Below are 25884 nucleotides of genomic sequence, written 5' to 3'. Positions count from 1 at the left end.
CTTCGGAGAAAGTGGTAATGAGTGGTAATATTGGTGAGAAGAAGGTTTTAAAGAAAATTAAAATCGAAGTGAAGAAGGAAATTATTGAAAAGTTTGTATAATTAATGATTTTTTTTTACTTTAATTATGTGTTCTGTGCCTAAAACTCTTTTAAAAAACTGTGGGGTCTAGAACGGACTCGTGAAATTTGGAGAGAACTCGGAGTTAAGTGTTGTTTGTTTTGTTGAATTACACAAAGCGTAACAGTTATGTATATAACTTTTGTTATATAAAATTCCTAGTAAGATATTAATTTTGCGAGTTTAGTCATACCCCTCCCCTTCTTTCAAGCCGTAATTTAGAGAGCGAAAGCGCCGAGTACGTAAATCGCTAACATAAGAACCCGTTAATCTCTTCTCGCATCATTCATACGATGATGCGGTGAAGTAAACGTTGATACGATATTACGGTGAATGCTTCCAAAAACAATACTGTACCCAAATATTACTGTTAACTTACTTTCAATAGAAACATGAATTGCTCATACGAATATTCTCTCTCAGAATCGACCGACTGATGTAGCAGACGAAACAATCATCTTGTTGAACGATTCTAAACCTTGATGTGGCAATGTTAGTTTTCTCTGTTATTCAAGGTTATCTCAGTGTTATTCAATGTTGTTACATTTAGTTTACTATTACACTGAATTCTATGGCGTAATTAACTATTTTTGTGCTTAATAATCTTTAAAAAAACAATATTTATATACAGTTCGTAGGAGTCTGGAACGGATTAATTGTATTAACATACAATCCAGTGGGGAAATTAGGTTCGAGTCACGACCAAATCGGGTTGGACAAGTTCGGCGGGCCGGATTAAAAAGCAGGCCGTAGTTTGCCCATGTCTGTGCTAACGTCACGCATCCCCCCCCCCCAAACCCTACCCCTACGCGTAGGCCCTGTATCCCGCACAAATGCACGGCTGGGGGGGGGGAATAATGGATATTATATACTAGGCTGCAAACTTTTAATTTCCCATATGGCTAGCTCCCATACTGTACACAATGTAAAACGTATAAAAATAGACTTTTGTATTTTGGGAGGGGGGGAGTGACTATGAAGCGTGTGGTGGCAACCCACATACAGGATGGGCGAGAATCGATATGTGGTGAGCGTTTGTGGTAGCGATTAAATGGGAAGCGGCCGATTCTAAAGAAAACTACAACCTTCGATTCCTTTGCTCGATTTAAAGAATCGAATATTGGCGCACGAGCGTAAGTTTTTATTTCCACCGCTCGTTGGGTTTTATTTTAATGAATTAGGTAATGATCAAAGTTTTATTTTCATTTGTATATGTTATGTTTTTAAGTTTTGAAAAGTTTTTTTCTTTTTTAAATTCCCTCGGGCAACGCCGGGTACTTCCCGTTAGTACTACATTTTGAAATGTTTATGTACATTTTAAATTTAAGGTTGTGGAATTTACAAATATGAGAGATGCAATTACAATTAATTTACACTTATTCATTCGTGGCCTACATTGTTTAAAAAGATATCGATTTTTTTATGATAGAATATAGTATTGTCATCAGTATGACCTAAGTATACCAAGTTTGCAGTCGATACCACATTAGGAAGTGGGTAAAAATTGAGTTTCAAGATTTAAGGATACAACAACAATAACTACAAAACGACAGAGTGAGTTAAAAGAAAGCGTGTAAAATTGGAATAATCGAGAGTATTCCATATGATTTAAGCGCTCTACCTAGCATTTACCGTTATAAACCTTGTTCATTTGTGATAGTTCCCTAGTAATTACCCTGTAATCGGGTAATTTGTATGGGGTAAGGGTAAAGGTAGGGTAAAGGTAAGCTCGTTGCTTTTTACCTTTTACCTTACCTGCTGAAGGGTAAAAGGTAGGGTAGAGTGATTGTATTGTGGTAAGGTAAAAGGTAGGGTAAAGGTAGGCTCGTTGTTTTTAACTTTTACCTTACCTTGCCGAGGCCTACCGTATTCTATGGTTCTTTCAGTAAAGTCACGCAGATAGAAAGCAAAAAAAAAGTTTGTTCCAGTGAAGAGGGGCAAGAAGAGAAAAAGCGAAAGCGTGATTGAGCGCAAGTCGGAGGAGGAGCAGAGAGAGACAGCAAGAGAAGGCACGTAGAAAGATACAACCATGGCAAGATATGATGGGGCACGACCATGAAGGGATTTGTAGACCATTGTGAGGAATTTGAACAGGCAACGGTAGTACAGGGAGCAAGTGCAGTTGCGCGAGGAGGGTCTCGAGGTATGGGAATTATAGGGAAGGTTGAATATGATCCGAGCAGAGTTGTTTTGGATTTGTTTAAAAGAGGTCAAAAGAATAAATGGGCAGACTGAGCATAAGAGAGTTGCAGTAGTCCAGACAAGTATGGATAAGGGAATGGATGAGGAGTTTTTCAGCAGAGGTATAAATAAGCTGTCGGATTTTTGCGAATGTTGAACAAATTAAACCGGCAAGAGATTTTGCAAATGTCAGATTTTATTTGAATAGGAATGAAGCTTGTATTTGCTGGAAACTCATAGGCAAGGGTCATCCCATATTTTTACTCCGTGTTAGTATATCACGAGATCACCATTACCTAGCATGTAGTGCTTCATCTCTGTGCTTTATATTGCTATTTTATCAACATTTTAAAGTTTTTATTTTTTTAATACATAATACAGGAAAATGACATTGTTCGTGACTTGGGTTAATGTGAGGTGACTATAAATAATACTATCGAATGCCCAACAGTGAAAGACATGACGGTACTTTTAAAACTTAAATCAATAAATGTACAGATGACTCTTTTTTTAGTTTTAGGTAAGAGTGCCAACTTATTGTCATGAACTTCAAACTTTTAAATGAACCACTTTTGCTGCTATGTGTCCTTGTGACGCAGGGTCTGTTCTTCTACCTGACACCCGGAATGTGCCCGAGCCTGGCCACCATGCGCTCCATCATTGAGTGTGCGGGGGGGCGAGTGTTAACGAAGCAGCCAGGCTTGCAGCGCCTCGCTGAGCACCGCAATAACAAGGTGAGGGGTGGGGATGGGGGCGGCACTCCCTGTCACAGCACCGAGCCAGCACCTCCGGGATTCTGGGTTCCAGTCCATGGGGAGGGAGTGGTTGGTCTCACGCCTGGGCATCAATGACTGTGTAATAATAACGATAGTTTACTTATTTATGCAGGAAAGTCACACTGAGTCATAGGATTCTTTTTTTTAGGAGGGTCCTAAAAAAAACGATGTTACCAGCCAATTGATGAGTGTTTATTCAAGTGAGAGGAAGCCAGAGCACCTGAAGAAAACCTGCAAGTGCGAGGGGGCAACACTATCCCCATACAGATGGAAACGGATGGAGATTAGTCCACCTGCTGTATTGCCATATTGGCGAGCTAGGGTATGGCACCTCGACGCCAATGGCAAGGAAGTTTCCCAACATTTGTGCGATCCACCAACCCTCACCTCCACCTTGCTGGATTAAGGCATGCCACCACCACTGTAAATAGTACATTGCCTTCTCACAAAGTCATTTGAACGCTTGAAAGGACTCGTCTTCAGACAATTTTGAATGGCCTGTAATTTATCCACAGTCAGTCTGGTTGCATTGAGTCCACACTTATTAAGGTTTATGGATATATGTAGGAGCAGAAGCATGCACACGGTTTTGCAAGTACACTTTGTTTACAGTGAAATGTCATTATTTTCCCATTTGCATTTACCAGCAGCTATCATTGACAATTTTTTGAGCCCCAAATAAATCCCCATTAAGAGAATGTTAAATTATCCTGGTATAAGCATCGTGCTCACGTTTTTACACAACCTTAAAACATTCTGTCACGGGTGCCTTACATCTTCCATACATTTCTACCTTTTTCTTACGCTGGGAAGATTGGCAACATCAGCCAATACCTTAGTCCCCAATGAGCTGTGGATATGCAACATTGTACTGTACGAGAGAATAATGGGTTGAAATATATAATTACAGTGGGTATTAGTGTATTTCTCTAGTTGTGTAATGACAGGGTGACACCTGTCGGCCTGAATAGGTAATTGCGGTTATAGGGGTATTACATAATGCCTTATTATAAGGGAGGCGTATCTGGAGTAAAGGTGAAAGGTGGAGTTAGTCCAGAGGCTCCGGGAACCTACTCGAAGGTTCTGGAAGGGGGCGTGGCCAGAGGCGGAGCTTGGCCGCGCCGGGGCGCATATAAGGGGGGCCGAACCAGAGGTTCGGGTGCTGTTGTGGGTCCTGGCTGCGTCGCTGCTCATTGTCATCTCTTCGTCTCCAACCACGTGGCTGCAAGACCCTCTCCGTCGCTGCGCTAGTCGGACAGCTAGCGGAGCGTATGCCGGAGATGGGCTATGTGTTAGGATCGCCTATGTGTAGCTGCATTATGTAATGTATCGCCCCGTATGCTCTTAATAAACAAGAAGCATTCTACTCGACGTGTCTCGGAAGTCGCTAACTACACTTGGTCACAAGCCCAAATCCTGGCTGGGGGTCGACTCAGTTTTTTATTCTTCACAGTTTCAATAAAATATGTACAATTTGTTGGGCGTCAACTGTGGTCATGCTGTGGAGACATTTGCCCTGTCGTGTTATTATGCTCCTTTCCCCCAGCTGAGATGTATGCCTTCCCCATTCTGGTTGCATAGATCTACTTTGACCTGGCTTTGAATGACAAAGTATGTAAGTGAAGTTTGTGTACTTGTCTTAGAATGTAACTCTTAATTGTCTTTGTGTCTCTGCCAGAACTTGCCAGAGATCATCATCATATCCTGTGAAAATGACCTACACCTGTGTCGTGAATATTTGGTCCGTGGCATTGGTAAGTGCACATTAAGAGCGGAAATAATATAAACTAGCTGGGGGGGGGGCATTACACAGACCGATATATATTCAAATATACAGTATATTCAAAACAAAACGGTAGACAGAAAAAAGTCTAAGTATACAGTCACGCCACACTATAAAAGAATACATCAGTTCTAACATGAACAAAAGAGCTAATTTATACAGGCTGGAGGTGAGCTGAATAGGTAGAGTGCAATCTGCATTTGAATGAGAACCATGTCTACACACGGTCCCAGACAAAGGCGATGGCTCTTAGTATTAATACGGCATATTAGATATCCCGGATTCCTAAGAGATGTTTCTCTGCGATGTAACTGTTATATAACAATCAGGGATCGCGGACGAGTATATCCTTCCTCCAGGCCTGATATGTTGTAGTCTTGTCCTCCGTAGGACCGGTTCATCGAGGAGGTGACTGAGGTTTATAGAGGCAGAAGGCTGAAACCCCCCCCCCCCCACTACTCTCTACCTTTCCCGAATGGGGTTTCCGCAAGGCCCAAACCGGGTTTTGTGGTCTGCCACGCAAGCTCGCACGCATCCCCGGTCTGCACACAACAATCCACACATATATAACCGAAACTACAATAAAACAAACCAATGAAACATAAAAATCATAAAAAACATAATAACCAAGCATATACAGCACACAGAAAACGTGGCGGGGGCCTTGGAAAAGTGAAATACTCCAGGGCATACTGAGCACAGCTTAGGGGTTGCCATCGCACAGCAGGGCATGAGAACTATAAAACCCATACCCTGAGCACCATTGGTGGTTGGAAGCATGAGGCCTGGTCCCCCATTCAACACGGATTATATAATCTTAATTTGGGAGCTTTCGTGACTGCAGGAATTATTCTTTGGTTCTTTTCGGTTAAGTCACGTCTAAAAATAAAATAATAAATCAAAATAAAACAACACATTACGACGTTTCGATTGCAACACAAGCAATCATCATCAGGTATAAAAGAAATAGCAACAAAAATCTAACTAGAAAACTATAGACCGACATACAAGCAGACAGACATCACAACGGCACACATAGAGAGGAGTATACAGGCACACGAAAATTAAATAACCTAGTAAAATATTGAAATGTGATGTAATACAACACAGAGAGTCGGTTAACACACAATTAACGCATGGCCTGGTTGACTACGTGTTTCAAAATTTGCTAAGTTAGAATTTTAAGTGTGAGCAACAAATATCTAACTAGAAAACTATAGACAGACATACAAGCAGACAGACATCACAACGGCACACAGAGAGAGGACACAAATCGGCTGTGTGAGCAACAAAAATCTAACTAGAAAACTATAGACAGACATACAAGCAGACAGAACCACTTCTACGGGGAAGTTTTAAACTTATCCTTTTTTCTTTCTGGCTATTTGTTCTCTCTGCCTGTGTCCTCTCCTTGAAATTTCACACTTAAAATTCTAACTTAGCAAATTTTGAAACATGTAATAAACCAGGCTATGCGTTAATTGTGTGTTAACCGACTTTCTGTGTTGTATTACATCACATTTCGATAATTTACTAGGTTATTTAATTTTCGTGTGCTTGTCTCCTAATTTTCAGGCTTGCCTCCCGTGCCGCGTTTGTCTTAATTTTCAGGTTTGCCTCCCGTGCCGCGTCTATCATCTCACTTACAATAGGAGTACGTTGGCGTGCACCCATTGATCTCCCCGCCCTCTCCCTCCCCTCGTCCCCTCCCCCTCCTCTCTATATTTAAGGGACCGTCACAGAAACGACCATCTCTTTGTGCCGATGTGTGTCCTCTCTCTGTGTGCCGTTGTGATGTCTGTCTGCTTGTATGTCTGTCTATAGTTTTCTAGTTAGATTTTTGTTGCTCACACAGCCGATTTGTGTCCTCTCTCTGTGTGCCGTTGTGATGTCTGTCTGCTTGTATGTCTGTCTATAGTTTTCTAGTTAGATATTTGTTGCTCACACTTAAAATTCTAACTTAGCAAATTTTGAAACACGTAGTCAACCAGGCCATGCGTTAATTGTGTGTTAACCGACTCTCTGTGTTGTATTACATCACATTTCAATATTTTACTAGGTTATTTAATTTTCGTGTGCCTGTATACTCCTCTCTATGTGTGCCGTTGTGATGTCTGTCTGCTTGTATGTCGGTCTATAGTTTTCTAGTTAGATTTTTGTTGCTATTTCTTTTATACCTGATGATGATTGCTTGTGTTGCAATCGAAACGTCGTAATGTGTTGTTTTATTTTGATTTATTATTTTATTTTTAGACGTGACTTAACCGAAAAGAACCAAAGAACGGATTATATATATATACAGACATCAAAAACTGTCACGGACGGTTGAATATTATATTTATAAACAGTTCATATTTAATATATTTGAATAATGAATTTGCAATCCCAATATAAATTGGGTGTACTCATGTACTTGCTTCGCTGTGATATGGAAGATTAAGTAAAATTATCTGGTCAAACAGGCCAATCTGCAATGTCCAATATTTTCAGTTTGTGTCATACGCACCGTTCTATCGCATGCACCATGTGGCCGCAGTAATAAAAGGTGTGAGTACACAATCACAGTCCCATCACACACGACATTAGATGTTACCTGTACACTAGCCCTGTGTGATCTATTTTGCTGAGTCAACAACATAACACCTAACACTATGTCCTGTAGTTACGCTTTAAAGTTATATTTTCCCTACGTCCTAAACACTTAGCCGGTGTTTTCGTGGACAATGGCCACTACGTGCAGTTGAGTGGATGAAGTCCAGAATTCTAAGAGCATAATTGCCCCACCTAACATTACACATCACACTATCTACTGTACAGCTCAGAAATAGTACACGTGTGTAATGTGGTTACTTACCCTCACCATGTGCTATATCTGAGCTGTATACAGTAAATGGTGAGGGTATTTTGAGAAAATAATAAGTGTTTGTCGTCAAGGAAAAGTCACATTAATGTTGTGCAACAAAGCACCGATGTATCATCATTGCGCATACTCATACACCCTTTCCTACAACACGGTACAGATGCAGTACGTGATAAAATGGAGACATGTCGAATAAAATTGTACATTGACCAATCGCTGGGCTCCAAAAGACCACGGTGAATAAAACAGGCACTTTCTGCCAATCCCCGATTTAAAATGTAGTTTGTCCAACCCACAAGCCGGAAAGAAACAACGTTACATTTTGGAGACGAGTACCGTGTGACACACACTCACGCACAGATGCACAAGACGATTAACTTTTATATATACAGTATAGATGATGTAACGATAAGTTGATATATGTTGTCTCAAAAACAGTTTTTTTGTTATGAACTCTTTTAAATCAAAGATTGTTCAGACTCTTTTTGAAGATATTGGACTCGTTTCATGAGTGTTCATATGCTAACACATTTGTTTGCAGGGACTATTTTATCCCTTGGAATTGGGTCCACTGAATGTGGTTTGTCAGTCAACAGGAGGTAGTGTTTACATTTTTGTAAATGAGCATACGAGAGATTGAGAAAAAAACTTATGGAAATCTCTCAGGATTAATGTCCTGTTTGCTGACATAATGACCAGTACAGAGGCAGATATAGTGTGCCCCTTTGCTTTACCTACTGTGATTAATTGCCCCATTATTGATCTCCTAACTGTTCTATGTAATAATGTAGTACAACATGGATTGGGGAGCTAGATTATCTTCCTCCAGTTCGTTAATAAAAAAAATCCATTTATTTGAAGTAGAGTGGAAACATGCTATCTGTGGATGGCATGTATATTGTCAGACTTGTTCCATGTAAAGACAATTGTTTTCAATGAAATGTGCATTGCCTGCATGATAGGAAAATCTGTCTTATAGTTCATTTACACTCGCTAAAGTTGCGCTATCTACAGGAAAACCAAATCATGTGTGCATCTCATTTACAAAGGGAAGCTCTTTGTATATGGGTTTAATCATTCAATATTGACAGAGTAAATATTAACAGTCAATATTGAATGCAACTATCATTGCAGAAGCCTTACACTCTCATACAACATGTGACTCTTGTGTACAGTGGTGAATGTCACATTTCACTGCATGTTTTTATAGAATGTTAAAGTAGAATTAAGTTACTCTTTGGTTCTTTCGGTAAAGTCACGTAGGTAGAAATAAAATAATATAAAATGAAACAAATCACGACGTTTCGATCGCAACACAAGCAATCCTCATCAGGTGGGAACACCACAGCAAGATACAATGCTGAAGTGGGCGAGAGAGTTGCCGTGGCAAGAGGTTATATAGGTAAGAAAGGGGGGAGGAGCAAGGGGGGAGGGTAGGAGGTGGGTTGCGCGAGCGCTAGGGGGAGAGGAAGTGAGGCTGGAGGGGGGGGAAGTAGGCAAGGCTAGAAGTGGAAAGCTGGGGACACGGGTGGAAAGAGACTTGGAAAAATAGACTAGTAACCGGCAGGTATGATGGAAACAACCACAACAGTTAAGGCTTTACCTGGTTAATAACATCCTTCCAATGATTGCTCAATTTGTATCCATCTTCTCGGTTGAAGTTAAGTCTATGTTTATATATCTGGATGGCTTCATGAACAAACCTTTGACAGTAGCCCGAAGGTTTGCAGAGTACCTTGATCTCGGAAAAGACTATCATGCGAGCCCACAGCGTTATAACAATGGTCAGCCACGGCAGAGGTATTGGTTCTGCCGTGTTTCACATCTAAACTATATGTGGTAATTCACAACAGGAAAATCACTCTGGTGTTATAAAACACAAGTTGACTCTGGCATGATGTATTTAATCACAGATGCTAAGCAGAGGCCATAATTCCTAGAAGGCAATCAGTCAGACAAAATAAGAGCTATAAGCTAAGGAAAATTGTTGTGAGCATAGATTATCGCTTATATAGGGAGAATAGCATTTGGGAGCCGGAGCGTGCATGAATACCAAATCAGGGCGATGAAAACAAGGAATTTGGTTTGCAACTGCAAGGGATAGTAAAGAATGACAACTTGCATAGAGCTTTTTGTCCAATTAAATGTTCCTTCTCTTAAAAAAGAGGGGACCTCACTCCTTGCACGCGGTAACCCCGAGCGAGTTTTGTAAGTTCATCGTTCCCATGGTGGGGGGCAGTTTATCCATCGGGTGACCGTTGTGGACTTCCAGTAAAGTCATTTTTTATCGAACATCACTTGGATAATAGACAATAAATCACGATCCAGGATTTGAGCGCAGCAAAATATTCTAAGTAGCTAATTCGGATATATTTTTATTGAGATCAGAATCAGACTCAGAATATTTATTTATACTGGAGGAATCCGATGAGCAATATAGGTCTTTTTCACAGATGTCCAGTCGGGGTAGGTCAGAATTTTACAACAAGAAACAATACAAAAACACGATAGGAGTGCAAAGTATAGGACATGTAGATAAATAACTTTAAAATGTATACAAATAAAACTAAAAATCTTCTTATTGGTTCTTTCGGTAAAGTCACGTAGAAGGGAAGTAATAAAATAATAAAAATAAAACAATTCTCACGACGTTTCGGCCACAACGCAAGCAGCCGTCCTCAGGTGAAAACCAGGTCTGTCGAAGCGACAGCGTCTGAATGAAACAGCACACGTGCTTGGAGCATATATATATAAGCTGGGTTGGAAGGGGGGGAAAGAGCGCCTTGACAAAAGAATATGCATATCAAGAGGCATTTAGCATATTTATGGGAAATCCAGGTATGTGATTAGTACTACTCATGCCCGTGCATTATGCAGGATTAGCATCAAAGGGAAGGGATATGGGAAATGCAGGTATGTGATTAGTACTACTTATGCCCGTGCATTATGCAGGATTAGCAACATCAAAGGGAGGGGATATGGGAAATGCAGGTATGTGAATAGTACTACTTATGCCCATGCATTATGCAGGATTAGCAGCATCAAAGGGAGGGGATATGGGAAATGCAGGTATGTGAATAGTTCTACTTATGCCCGTGCATTATGCAGGATTAGCAGCATCAAAGGGAGGGGATAGGGATATGCATATTCTTTTGTCAAGGCGCTCTTTTCCCCCCTTCCAACCCAGCTTATATATATGCTCCAAGCACGTGTGCTGTTTCATTCAGACGCTGTCGCTTCGACAGACCTGTTTTTCACCTAATGACGGCTGCTTGCGTTGTGGCCGAAACGTCGTGAGAATTGTTTTATTATGTTTTATTTTTATTATTTTATTACTTCCCTTCTACGTGACTTTACAGAAAGAACCAAGAAGATGAATCCCTGCAGTCACGAAAGCTTTAAATCGAAAAACTAAAAATGTTTGTCTTACCAGGTAAAGCCCACTGAGCTATTAGTTTTTATGGCAGAAGCGACCTGGCCAAAAATGATAGCTCAACGAAGTGGCTTATCACGTGGAAATTTATTGTAGGAAATCATCTAAACCCATGTCTCTAAATGTGGAGGGAAAAACCGGAAGACATGGAGAGAAAAAAAATCCAATCGACCACGGGGAGAACATGCAAACTCCGAATATACAGGTGCCAGGGTCGGGATCCTATGAGTCATAACAGGAGGACTTCTCCACAAATCTGGCTATAACCTGATGAAGCTAGTTGTTATTACTGGCGAAACGTTATATTCAGATTATAAATGTTGTGGCTTTTGTCTCCAACACACTGGTGTGCTATACTAGTAACGAATTGGCATGTTCTGTTTACGTGACAAACCTTACTAATTGGCTGTGTTGGTGGTGATGGGTTTAACGACACATTTATATATTTACACGATCTAACCCAAAAAACCTGTATTATGGAGTCATATGTTGCAATCTTGATTTGAAGCTTTCGTGACTGCAGGAATCCATACTCTTTGGTTCCTTCGGTAAAGTCACGTAGTTAGAAATAAAATAATCATCAATCAATCATATGTTGCAATTGTTACTTTGTTTGCATTTGACGAAAACACGAACTTAGAATTTTGGTTTACCAGATATTAACCTGGCTCATGTAAATACATCAGGTCATTTACCCAGCCATCGACATGAAGGTATATTCCATGATGAACATTTTGTTAATTGTTCTGGGGTAAAAAAAAATCCTGACACATGTTTGGGGCGTGCAATGAGCTCGTGCATTGTTTAATATATTTCACTTTGGTCATCAATATTGAATGTCATAGAGCAATGTTCAAATACACTTCGTGGATTATATAAGCTGAAATTAATTAATTGCTCTTGTATTTGCATGTCAGGGCAGTTGTAATCAATATGCTATTTCTGCTCGTCTATTCCCTGCTCTGTACCCCCCCCCTCCCTCTTTCGACAGAAGTGCACAATGCGGAATTTGTCCTGACGGGAGCATTGACACAGACCCTCGACTATGAGTCATATCCTTTGCAATGAAAACGGTGCTTGTGTAAAACATGTTTTGTTGTCGCAAAGGTGCCTTGATTATTGTATACTAAATGTGCGGTTTAAACAGAGTTTAATGTTAAAATATTCACTACTCTACTGTCATATTTGCTTTATTCTAACAAATGGCAACGGTGGAATAACCATATGAATAGAGAAGCTTAAAATATTAATTATATTTCGTGCAATCTTTATTCAGTTTTCCCCATCTTCTATCAGTGCTTGCACAAGCACTGAGTGCTTTGAGACAACTGTCATGCACACGTGAATGTTACTGAGAGACGACAACACTATCAGCTGCAAGGAATTATTGAATCACTGACGATTTATGTGCATGTCACTGCGAGTCGCCATTTTCAACTAAAGTGTGTTCTCAATACTGGGCTAATTCAGCAGGGCTGGGGTGCCCCTGTATATAAGATTTCTTAATAACAACAAACATTATTTCCATCTAGGCCAAATTTATCCCATTGGCAGCTTATTTTTGTTTAGCTTTTTATCTTACCTATAAAAGTATTTTTTTGTCTGTGTGTGTGGACGTGTGTCACTTTTAACTGACAAACTGTTGGGTTTACGTTTCAACAAAGTACACAGTTAAAACAAACTAAGCCCCAAACGGAAACTCGCTATTTGTTTTTTCCCTCCGTCAAATGTAAACGAATAAAATCACACTTTATTATAATTTACGCTGATCGCGGCACCAAAGCACGCATCTGGGCAAACGCGGAATGCTGACTCGCGGTTGGCCCTAGCAGCGCACACGAGCTCGCTGAGCTGCGACGGGAGAGAAGTTCTTCGAGTTAAAAAGGCAAAAAAAGCACACCACTGAGGTAAATCCTGAACAGTGTGATGTCCTCTTTTCCTCCCCACCGCAATGTGTGCAGTTACTACTATACAGTCAGTAGATGCTACTGTAGAGTCAGTAGATAGTACTGTAGAGTCGGTAGATAGTACTGTAGAGTCGGTAGATGCTACTGTAGAGTCGGTAGATGCTACTGTAGAGTCGGTAGATGCTACTGTAGAGTCGGTAGATGCTACTGTAGAGTCGGTAGATGCTACTGTAGAGTCGGTAGATGCTACTGTAGGGTCGTAGATGCTGCTGTAGAGTTGGTAGATACTAGTATGTTATAAATATTAAAAGCAACAGAGGTAACAAAAATGCACCACTGAAAATAAGAAGCCAATTCCGAAATATGCATTTGAATGCTACAGTGGTTATTGTACAACTCGGTGATAAACTGAGACCACGTGAAGTTTCTGCACAGCGTTGTTGTGCGCGCCCTTCAAATTTTGAGCTGGGGAGGGGTTTTCAGTGTATTCATTTTTAGGATTCTCCAAAAAAGGCCCGTTGTATGTGAGATGCAGTTTATTCCCCGCCCACGTGTTATGTCTCCCTGTTGCCTTTTGTCTGGTGATAACAGAGTAGCCAGTGATTTTTTTTTCCAAGTATGCTCATATTTAAATATTTGTAGAGCTGGATTGTAGTGAATACTACATATCCAGGTTATTAAAATTGCTGCCAGGAAAAGCTGTTTGTCGTATTTTAATTAACAGGCCAGGAAATGTTACTTGCAGTCAAAGCAATTAAGCTGAGTCTTGGCTAAATTGCCCCATCTTTAGCTAAACTAAATTAAACTGGAAATATCGTTTTTATTTGCCAGTGAACATAAGGATTATACTAAGAATTGATTTATTTTAGTTTGTCTATTTCACTCATGGATTACTTGCATAATTTGAACTATAAGATTGTATATGTTGGATTATGAAATTTTGATAAAAATAATAACAATGAAAAAAATGTGCAAATCGCATAAATTATGTTAATGTGTGTAATTATATGCATGAATTATGATAATCACGGAGATAATCGTAGTAATGTATGCGAACGCTTGCGATTATGTTAATGTGTGCAGTTATAATAATTAGGCTTAGCTTCGTTATCCAGAGTAGTATCAATTGGGATAAAACGATTATCTTTGATTAAACATTTACTGATTATCTTAGTGTGTTTATGTTATGTTAGGTCTCCAATTTCATATCTCATCGCAGGATACAGTTCTTATGAATAAGACAGTTTTGCATGGACTTGGAAGAAACACTCGAGATACTTCTGTGTTAACAATTTTATTCTAAACAAACATGTGACATTCTAGCATGCAAAGGCAAAAAGCATACGTCAATCGATTCGTTGGCAAGATTATATCTGTTAATGAAATGTTTGAGACAATGGTGGTTGAGGGCGTGTGTTTGTGTGAGCGCGTATCTGGCTCTGCCTTAATTAATTCTTCAGCGAGGCTCTATGACAAAGAAACAGGTTTGACACGATATTCTCTCTCTGTAACGTGTCGATTCGCAATGAGGATTTCGAGGGTTTTAGTTTGCATCGACGAATCTATTGGTCGTTTATGCGATAAGAGAAACAAAAAAAGGCAAGAAAAAAAAACTTCACCCTCTTATAACCGACGGATTCTTAATTACTCAGAGGTCCACGATTCCTTACGGCCAGCTGGTGTTCAAACTTTATAATTAGTCTTCTGATGATTGGCTAGGGTTGGTCCCATTGTGAGAGAGGTGGATTGTCTCTTGGATAAATTCTTGCATGCCCCGCGGGAAGTAGGTGTGTGCGTGTGTGTGTATGTGCTTCCTGGAGGTTGTGAGTGGGGGAGGTGATACGACCCTGGTTCGCAGATTCCTCTCGCCCGTGCGGGTTGCAGCCGCGACTTTCTCCGCAGGGAGGTGAGCGGCGGCGCTTGGCGGCGCTTGGCGGCCCTCGGTAGCTGACGGCGCGGTGGCGCGTTCTTTGTAGCTGACGGCGTGGTGTCGCGCTCTCGGTAGCTGACGGCGCGGTGGCGCGCTCTTGTAGCTGACGGCGCGGTGGCGCGCTCTCGGTAGCTGACGGCGCGGTGGCGCGCTCTTGTAGCTGACGGCGCGGTGGCGCGCTCTCGGTAGCTGACGGCGCGGTGGCGCGCTCTCGTAGCTGACGGCGCGGTGGCGCGCTCTCGGTAGCTTACGGCGCGGTGGCGCGCTCTTGTAGCTGACGGCGCGGTGGCGCGCTCTCGGTAGCTGACGGCGCGGTGGCGCGCTCTTGTAGCTGACGGCGCGGTGGCGCTCTATCGGTAGCTGACGGCGCGGTGGCACGCTCTTGTAGCTGACGGCGCGGTGGCGCGATCTCGGTAGCTGACGGCGCGGTGGCGCGCTCTTGTAGCTGACGGCGCGGTGGCTCGCTCTCGGTAGCTGACGGCGCGGTGGCGCGCTCTCGGTAGCTGACGGCGCGGTGGCGCGCTCTTTCTCTCCACTGCTGGATGACGAGTCGGTTCTCGTTGGTTGTCGCTCTGGCGATGAACGATGCTTTCGTTCGTTGCTGGTATTGACGTTGGGTTAAAGTTGTTGGCTCGAGAGTGATAGCTGGAATCTCCGTCCGTTTCACTCGCAGCTCGGCGGCTCAGTGTAGTAATTCTTCTTAGGTGGTGCAGACCTCAGCTTGTCAATGCACGTCGCTACCCCGCGAACATCGTCATTCTGGATGACGGAAGAGCTCCTTCGTTGTTGGCGACGAGATGAGATGGGGGGCCTGAGCCCCGGTGAGAGAGATGGGGGCCGGAGCCCCGGTGAGGATGGTTTGAATGGATTTTGCCTCGGCTTATATCGGAAATCCACTCGGTTTTTTTTCGAGTTGTTCAAAGGCCGGACCCTATAACTTCCGTTGTGGGGGTGGACACATCTGCGTCCGTGTGTGTCGTGTGCGTGTCCGTCCGTATGTGTCGCGTGTGTGTTTATTGGAGCTTTAAAGACACAGCTGTCCGTAATAATTCTGGAAGAAGGGGTGGGGTTTTCTCGCGAACGGCGCCACACACGAGTCATCAACTAAACCAGACCGACGATTCGCGTTCGTACCGAGGTTACACAATCCTAATCCACGTTTTTGATTATGAATATTGGTCGCGAAAGCCTACGCGTTAAGCCAGTCTTATAATCCCTTCCCTCGCTCTGGGCGTTTATCCTTTGTCTCTCATCGCTTCGTTTGGTTTGGAAGTTAAAATGACTAACTTTTGCTGCTTAGTAGTATTGTGATTTGACGGTAAGTGACTCAATGCATGCCGTAGCCGTGTTCACGGTATTTCATCGTGGTTTGATCTCCCTATGGGGAAATGTTATTTGCTCGCGTGCGCAAATCTTGCTGTCCGTGCTGTGGGGAGACAAAGACGGCTGTGCTCCGTCATTGGAGCACCCTGCGCGTGTGTTTATTTTTTTTAAGAGCATCTGCTTCCTTTTCTCGAGCCGTCGCCCGCTCGCCACAAACTTTATGAGGGCCATTTCCCGGCGCTGTGTGTGCTCTGGCCGTTTCTCTCGGGAAGACAAAGACGGCTGTGAGCTGCTCGCTTCCCCTGGAGTGTTGTATGTTGGTTAATTATGATCGACTTCTCCGCCCTTATCTTTCCTGGGAGATCCACTCTAATTTCGTACTTATTATTGACTTAGCCTGTTTTATTATTATTTTTTTGTCTTAGGAGCGACCCTGACTGCCATAATTATTCTTTGATGCTTCGGCCCGGCCGCATAGAGAATTATTAAAGGGAAATAATGTCAGTATGGAATTAATACATGAGGATTCAAACCCGTCTGTGCTTTCTTGTTGTCGATGCTATTTTCTTTGTTAAGAATATAATTATATATATTATTCGTGGCGCCTGTCCCTGTGTCGTGAGGGGGGCTTTCTGAAGCGTGGGTGTTATCCTAACACCCCCTTGCAATTCCCCCCCCCCTTTTTTCTTTCGTGTGAAATTCGGGGAAGTTTTATGACATTTGATGGTTGTCTCTTTTATGCTTTCTGGCCTTTGAAGTGAGGTGTGCACCCATCTGTGGAAGTGGGGGAACGGGTTTTCCACTCGTCTTTGTTTGCTCCCAAGTTGCCACCGGTGGCTGTTAGAAGGAAATATAGTATTGGCAGAATTATTCTTAATATTAATTTTAAAAAAAGGGTATAGATACAACAAGATGAAATTATTGCTTATTATAAAAGTAAAAAATCCGATTTGACTAGATGGGTATATATTCATCTTGTGGATAAATCCACCTTGGTATAAGTACTCTCATGAACAATGTTATAATTGCTTCGTTTTGTGTAGGTCCAGAGTGTTAATGTTTAATTTGGAACTTAAAGGTTTCATTTATTTAATTCTATGAATCAGATGTCATATTTACTTGGTAATGCATTATATTTTATTTAAATTATTTAATGCAGCCATTGATTATAATTGTATATTCTAAAACAAGTCAATCTATGAATTTCACCAATTTTTAACATAAAATTTAATTCTGTTGAACATGGGAAAAACTCGGGCAAGGGATTAACTGCCCTTGAATGTTTTTTTAAGGTGCAACGCAAACATTGTGCTAATTACCTTTGCTCCTATGTAAGTGCCTTGACAGTTCGCACGTATAGATTCACCTAGGCCGTGGGATAACGAGCTCAACAGGCGGTGTCTTCCATCTCCCTTGCGTCTGGTGGCCCACTGGCTGGTGTCGGCTCAGGAGGTCGTGCGGGGCCGCTTCCCTGCCATCTTTTGCATTGCAGCACTCTCCTAGGCCTCATCCTACTACCCCTTTGAGACAATCACCTGCTCCTTAATTTTTCTAAACTTGTAAAAAACACAATTAGGTCAATTTGTGCAGCTGTGCAATTGCTTGCTCACTCCACTGCTGGTGGAAGGACTTCCCACTAGAGTGTATTCCCGCTGTATATTGCATTCTCTCCCATGCTGACAAGATATCTTGAAAGGGGTGGGACTACTTTACCTGACCACACGTAGCCTGCCGATTGACTAACTGTGGTGTATCCATTTACACTGCTGGGCGTACAGAGGCGGGGGGAGGGGGGATTTAAAACAATAATAATAAAACTTGTATTTACCAGTTAAAGCCCACTGAGAAATTAGCTGTTTTTCAGAAGTGACCTGGCCACAAATCATAGCTCAACTAAGTGGCTTATGTTGAAATGTATAACTTTCAAATATAATCCAAACACATGTTTCTAAATGAGGGAAAAACCAGAGGACCTGGAGAAAAATTCACGCAACCACGGGGAGAACATGTAAACTCCAAATATACAGGCATCAGGGTCGGGATCAAACCCACGACCTCCTGCATCCCAGGCGAGGGAGATAACATCTCACCACCACAGCGCCTATTGTTAATACAATTCATAAACGTCCACCATTGTTTTTGAAGTCCAGGTGAGCAGGTGGCTGTTGGAGTTAATGCCATGTGAGAGCATCATTGCCAACAACCCTGACATTTTGTAACATTGGGTTTCATCTGAGTTCTTGTGGGTAGCAAGTTGGTCGTCTCAGTCCTACCACCGATGACTGCTCAAGAAAACATTGGCATATTGCAATTGAGGACCAACATTTTCATAAAATTGTATTGCGACGACCACTGTTTGGAAGGCATGTATAAAAAAAAACATGCCACCTTGTATTACAAGAGGCTATTGAGGTTCTCACTGAGTTTAGAATGGAAATGTTTGTCTTATCGCTTGACTGATGGCGCAATGGGAGAGTAATTCTACGGGCGAAGGGCAAACATGGGATGTACAAGCTTTCGAGGTCTTGTACGCTACCATGTGCCCCATTGTAAATACAACAATGCCACTCTCGTGCAATGATGCAGCTTCCAGCAGTGCTTTTCGCTGTTCAGTTTATCTTGAGCTATAATATTGTTTGGTGGGTCTGAAACAACATTGTTCAAAATACGATTTGAAACATCTCGTTTGCCCATGTGCTAGTGCTGGGATTGGCTGGTCAAGATTACACATGGGTCATGGTGGGATTTTCTTTTGTAAATGCAATAATAAAAGTGGAATAATATGTCTGAAGGCTTGAGTTAATTTGCACATTTCCAAATTATATCTCAAGCATTTTTGACTACAAATTGTAGGCTGCAGAGGCATTGCTTGTGTATTTTGCCACCTGTGTGCTGGTGAGCTAGGGTCAGCCATCTAGCCTCCAATAATCATTAAAGACGTCGGTAATGGCTGCAGTAACCACTAATGTTTGTAATTAACTGGGTTGTATTTTTTAACGTCGGAATATTACAAATCATGTTAACTAGACAACGTTACATGCAGGAAAGCTGCAGCGTTTACAATCGGCTTTACGAAGTGTCCCGAGTGACGTTGACTCCTGAGTGAAGTAAACTGTTGGAGAGAGAATCCTGAAAGCAACAGATTGAAGGAAATTATTGAATGCGGATTGGGATAGGTGCGACGAAATGGAGACGAACGGAGGAGAAATGGAGATGGAGTGCCCCTTCATAAACTAAATTCAATAACGAAAAGCAGTGATTCGTTTTTCGTAAAGCATACATTTTACAATTGGGATAAAATTCCCACTATGATGTGGATCAGAAACATGAACATTAATCGATGAAATTGAACCAAAGCAGAAAAAAATCACTCACGTGTGTAGAGATGCATGCTTGGAATTATCCTGAGACAGAAAGAGGAACTCGATCCGAGAACAAACAAAAAAGATATGTCTTACCTAAATAAGTGGGCTGGGGCAGAACACTTCACCAAAAGGGTTGATGGCTCATGGACGAGGCTAATAGTGGCAGCTGAAGAGGATGGCCACCATGGAGATGGGAGTCGTGATATCTGTCTGTGTACAGAAGTGAGATTCATTGTGACCACAAGAACATGAGGAATGGCATCAGGGAGGGTGGAGAGGCTTTCACCCACCAGTGAATTGGAGCATATTGCTATGGGTTGTAACTTGTTAACTCAGGTCACCCTTGCGAGAGAGAGTTTTGAGTCTTAATCGGTTATCATTTAGTACTTAAAAATGTATCACAAGCCTTGTAATTCAGATACAGGTTCTTTACTATCGTGTTCACATTATTTTCAGATGTAAATTTTGTATCATTGTAAACCGCTTCAGGTTATCACAAAAGCAATTGTGTTGCAAAGACAAAGCAACTATTTTGTACCGGTTCACTTTAAATGTTTGATTTTAGAAGAAAACCTGTAACCATTCAGAGACAACATTGTCCTGATATTGTATTGGCGATTCAATTCCAAAGAATTGTATGTAATGTGTAGAGTGTAACACCTGGTATTGATGTATGTGGTTCTGTCTTTAGAGTATACGAGTCTTTGCAGTGTGTAATAATTGTTTTTTCCTCTGTAGTGCACCAGCAAATTTTATTCTGATTGGCATCGACTATGCTTGTTGATAAATGCATGTATTTTTGCGCTTTTGAACTTAATCAGAAGTCACAGTGTGAAGATCTACTGTTGATTACATTTTTTGTGAATTTACTGTGAACCCTATCAATTTCCACAACTCATTTCATCTTGCCTCTCTCCAATGTTGTGGATAAATGAACAAAGCACGTATTGTGATTATCATTGATCTTCCAATTCTATGCGGTGAAATTAAGCATAATTAGGACTATTCTGAATTCTTCTAGTGGATATCAAACAGATTAGCGAGCAACAAAAAACATTAAACGACTTTAAAGGTGCAATTGTTTGTAGTTCTGTAATTGTAATTTGAAAAAGTGTTGGTATTTTTAAGTACACGTGCTATGTTGATGACTGACAATCACGAATATAGCAATGCTGATTTAAACATAGCCCATATGCAATTATACTTGGAAGTGCGAGTGACAAAAGTACAGACTTACTGTTTTCAAGTATTTTAAAGGTCAGATAATGTCCCACATGCTCATTCACAGTTGTCATCTCTCTGCATTGATGTAATGTCTAGGAAAGGTGTTATATTACTGAAAGGGAATGACATTAATCGTTCGGAATTTCAGCCCTCCACATTAATGTCAGATCAAAAGTTGCTGTAATTTTTACGAAAACGGGTTCAATTATCAAATTGTGGCTTGGTTAAGAAATTCATAATAAAGGTTTTTGGGTCAGATCGCGTTATTTATAAATGTGTCGTAACCCTCCACCACCTGACACGGCCAAACAGTAAAAAAGTGTCACGTTTTTCAAAGGACAAAATAATTCACTCCTTTAGCCCACCGGTGTGTTGAAGAGAGAATCAACAGCATTTAAAAATTTGAGTACGACGTTTCGCAGCTTCATTGTAATTATCAGCAAATTAATGAATATGTCTCACCGATGTAGGGCTGTACATACAAGTTGGCTACGTACGGTACGAAAGAAGTTCAACATACAAACAGTACATACGTATCACATTGCTACATTGTGGTGAGTATCCCGATTGTCTTGACCAGCGCTAATATAAACCGGCTGCATTAACGTTGTAGCCGAGCAAAATTCAAATTGATAAAGTGATATCCTTATAATCTTATTTAAAACAAGTTGGAAAGTGTCCGTGACCAAATCTTGAGAAATGAAGGGCATTACACACCAGTAGTTTTGGCCATTTCTCACAATGTTCAGCCACTGCCACCTTCATTCGTGTTCCCAACTGCGAAAGTTTAACCACTCAAAATGTTAAGGCATTTTTTCAATTTCACTTTTGTTTCTCTGAATGTGGGGAAATCTAACTTGGCACAGATCCCGTTTGTGTACGCGTTAATCTAAAATAATCACGGAATGGCCACAGCTTTCCTTAAATTGCATAGATCAAGATGAATTCGTACACTTTATAAATATACTGTAAGCAGTACTGTATGGTTATTCAATTAATGTCCTGTTTATATATATTGTAGAACTTAAATATAAAGATAAAGCAATATCAACGATGAACTCATGCACTTGCTATAGATTAGCTCGATACTTTAGTATTTTACATATAAGCTGGCATTAATGATTTGTTTCAACATACAAGTTGGCATTGCTGAATAACTTTTTAAATAAAACATTAAAATATCAGCAAATAGAATCCTCGGATTTTTAATTAGAGACCATCTGGAATTTTTTAATTATGTCTGCTGATCCCTGAAAATTTAAATGAATTAATTTTATACTGTAATATATGCTAGATTGTGTACTTAAGAACCATATAGTAAACCACTATATTCTGCGTTCCTTCATCTGAGGAATAGCAAAACTACGTGAACTCTGTTTTGAAGCCATACACAAGAATAGTGTGTACTTTCACCATCCATGTGTTTCCATTAAGCACTGAATATTTACAACAGCTGAAGGAGGCCAGATGCATCAACAGATCTTTTTGATTAGCGTGGGCAGAATCTGCATTATGAGCAAATTGAGAAACTGCATTTGTATTTACAAACATTAACAATTACGTAGACTTTCCCGCATTCATCTTTTCACATGAATGACTTAATAGGAAAGCATGCACGCTTGTAAATGCATAATATGTGATTCAAACAATCATTCCTGGACCAATACCTCACTGTTGAATGCTTAGGGACTGCATCATCACCACTTAAAATATTGTAGTTTTTTAATAGTTGTGTTATGAATTTGCAATAATTGATCGTGGAATTATCTGCGCATGTGCAAACTCCTACGGAAACAGCTACTGATTAATATGATCTCATCGGACATTGATTTCCTGTCGAGGATACATCGAAATAGCATTGCTTGTTTGGATGTATTCTTCAAACAATAATAATGTGTGCTCATGCACAGAGTTCAATTTTCAAGAATACAGCAACGCCCTTTGCATGCACAAATAATTATTGCTTTGTTCAACTATATTTAACGTCAACGTGCCATTTTCTGTTCGTACATTTCTTGAAAGAGACTTCAGATTTAATGAGTTGTATAACATTCGTTATTTATTTTAGAAAAACTCGTTGGACACGCAAAAGAATTTGATTAAAACTAGAAAACTTAATTAGGAGTATGAGTCCATTCATTTTGACTGCTAATCAGGATTTCACTGTAATTCGAAGATAAAAACACGTGCCTTTGGTTAGTGATGGATGTCTCATTGCTGCAGTTTATGCATAATTGGAAGACCTTGCAATCATACCCAAGGTATTATTTCTTTTCCCTCGTATTATGGATACGTCTATATAACCCTGGCCTAGCAAATGTCGGGATGTGTTTGATCTTCCTCCACGGATATTGAAGTTGGTATTATACTGCTTGACATCAGCTGCTCATGTCTGTAACATTCATGATTTGTTTTACAGTCAAGTCCTGTATCTGTTCTGACCTTTTCTGTCTGCTTTTGCATTCTGTAATGAAGTATTTCTGGGCAAATAAAATAAACTGTTGTAAACCTCCCAAGTGTTATTTAAAGACGAATTGTAAAAATGTGATAGGGCATATGGTTTATTACAATTGAGTGAACTATTCATTTCATGCATTGCAAATGAAACTATATATGTTTGGCTTTCTCCAGTCTTAGCAAGCTTAAAGGCTTTCATTTAAGTCAAGAGCTGTGAAACCTTGTAAACTACATAACCCTAATAAAAGGGCTACATTTGAAACATTTCCTTAACATTTGGTAGATTTTGAATGTTTTTTATTGGTAGCAGTGTTAGAAACTGATATTTAACTTAAAAAATAAATAATCTTTTTCATTTTCCTCGTGTGAGAATGTCATTTTCAAATGTGTACCGGTATAGCATGTTGGTGAAAATGTGTAATACTTTATTTGGCCTCTTGGCGCTGTATAAACATGTACATTTAAATCCCAACTCAACCTATTTTACATCTGGGGTTAATAAAATGAGAACCACTGTGGAAAGTATTTTTTTCTGGAGAGAGACTGGTCCCTGCAATTGAAATGTGAAATTTCGACCAATGACTACTGCTCCCAAAATATATTAACGTCACTCCACTACTCATATGCGGAGCGAAACACTGACGCTTTTGGTTTGACTCGATGCAGTGGTGTTTAAAACTGCAAGGTCATAATATTTTATAGAAACACTTCCGAATTGAGTGTTGCCACTTTTACACCCGTATTACACATCTTCATGAAGAAAATAGAAACGAGAAGTGGTGCTGGCCAAGATGAAATCAATGCAAATATGGTGGTAATGGGAAACCCATAAAATGTCATGGCGTGCTTGAAGTCTGATGCAGGTGATGTCATCGCGCGCCAGGCAGCCAGCACAACTTTTTTTCTCTAAAATACGGTATGAAATAGCCAAGGTATACAACACTTGTTTCGCCTTTATAAGGGGTGATCAGTGCTTTATATGCTTGACATACACTGCCACAACTCTTAATTGAGTTGAGCTGTCAGCGGGGAACGGCCTTACCAAAATGTATTTCGGTCTTCTTAATAAGAGGAAATGGCACAGCTTAAAGGATTAGTGAAATAAATATAATTTGCTAAGAATTTTCTCATGCCTGCGCTACTGTTTATACTAGTGTTGGGTTTCCTATCAACTTCTTGTATGGGTTGCTGAAGCAAGTAAAACGTTTCAGAAAATGATCAGACTGGGAAAAAAATATCTCACTCAAGAACAGGACATACATTACATGTCTTTAGTTTGAAATGGATATGCATGCATTTAGAATGCAGTGAATGAATGAGGTGAGATTTGTTTTAGTTACAGATTCTAGTAATTTTATTTTTTTGAATTGAAACCCCGTTATATTGCTTATTAACGCCTCAATGTGTCATAATTAGAGGGCAGTAGGTTTAACACGTAAGCTTTCGCGATCAATATCCATAATACAGGTTGTTTGGGTTAGATCGCGTAAATATATAAATGTGTCGTTAAACCCGCCACCACCCGACACAGCCAACTAGTAAGAGTTGTCACATATACAGAACATACCAATTCGTCACTAGTGCAGCACACCGGTGTGTTGGAGAGCCAAGCCACAACCTTTACAATCTGAGCACGACGTTTTGCCAGTAATTGCAACTAGCTTCATCAGGCAACAGCCAGAATTTTGTAGAAGTCCACCTGTTTAGTTCCTTATTTAGTGACTGCTCTTGTCACTGTGTGGTGCCGGGACTTGCGAAGTCACCCGCCGGTAATGTCATTGCGGGCAGCTGGATTGCGGACTGCAGTACCAACACTAGCGGTGGTTGAGTGAACGCTGGTTAGCGCGGAGGCACCGCGAGCAGTGTGCGGTGCCGGCTCCCAGTGAGGGAGCGAGAGGGAGCATCAGCCAGCCAGGGTTACTCTGGGACATGACACTCTGGCTGACCTGTTGTCACGTGACCGGACGATACTGGAGGGGGGCCACCGGTGGACGGGGGCCGAGAGGCGGTCACGTGGTCCCAGAGAGGTCTCGGGAACATTCGAGAAGGAGCTCGAGGAGCCTGGAAGGTGGGCGGGGCTAAGGGCGGAGCCAGCCCCAGCCCGGGAGCATATAACGAGAGCTCCGTGAGGAGCTCGGGGTTCTTCAAGTTTTGGTGTTCGAAGATCCACGTCGGGGAGAAGAAGCCTCTAGCCACGTGGTCCGGAACCCAGCTTGTAGTCCGGACCGGGATAGCGAACCGTGTATAGTTCTGTCGTAGCGTGGCTAGATGGGCATTCGAGACCCGAGCGTAGGTTGTGTTATGTTGGTGCTGTTGTGTTGAAAAAATATTGTTGCTCCCGAGTTAACGTCTGCGACTCAGTTGGACTCCCTACACTTATATAGAGGCGTAGATGTGTTGTCCACGGAGCTGCGCTCTTGCACAATGTGGGGGTGGGATTACTGAGGCAACGTACATTATGCATGTGCATTATGTGAGCTCGTTGTCATTCCTGCCTATTGTGTTTATTATTAAAATAGCCCTACC

General features: G+C 41.2%; 1 protein-coding gene across 1 annotated transcript in view; it reads left to right on the top strand.

Moving 5' to 3' along the window:
• PAXIP1 (PAX interacting protein 1) overlaps nt 1-23717 on the top strand; it is an 88966-nt gene extending 65249 nt beyond the window's left edge. The window contains exons 18-20 of the mRNA XM_078616301.1: nt 2900-3034; nt 4755-4830; nt 12144-23717. Coding sequence (XP_078472427.1) covers nt 2900-3034; nt 4755-4830; nt 12144-12220 — 288 coding nt within the window. The 3' untranslated portion in view covers nt 12221-23717. The remainder of the gene's footprint in view (nt 1-2899; nt 3035-4754; nt 4831-12143) is intronic.
• The last annotated feature ends 2167 nt before the right edge of the window (nt 23718-25884 follow it).

This window comes from Lampetra planeri, chromosome 1 (genome assembly GCF_965212315.1).
Source record: "Lampetra planeri chromosome 1, kcLamPlan1.2.h2, whole genome shotgun sequence".
NCBI classification, from domain to species: Eukaryota; Metazoa; Chordata; class Hyperoartia; order Petromyzontiformes; family Petromyzontidae; genus Lampetra; species Lampetra planeri.
The sequence above is the reverse complement of the archived record's forward strand: the minus strand, read 5'-3'. Positions and strand labels throughout refer to the sequence as shown.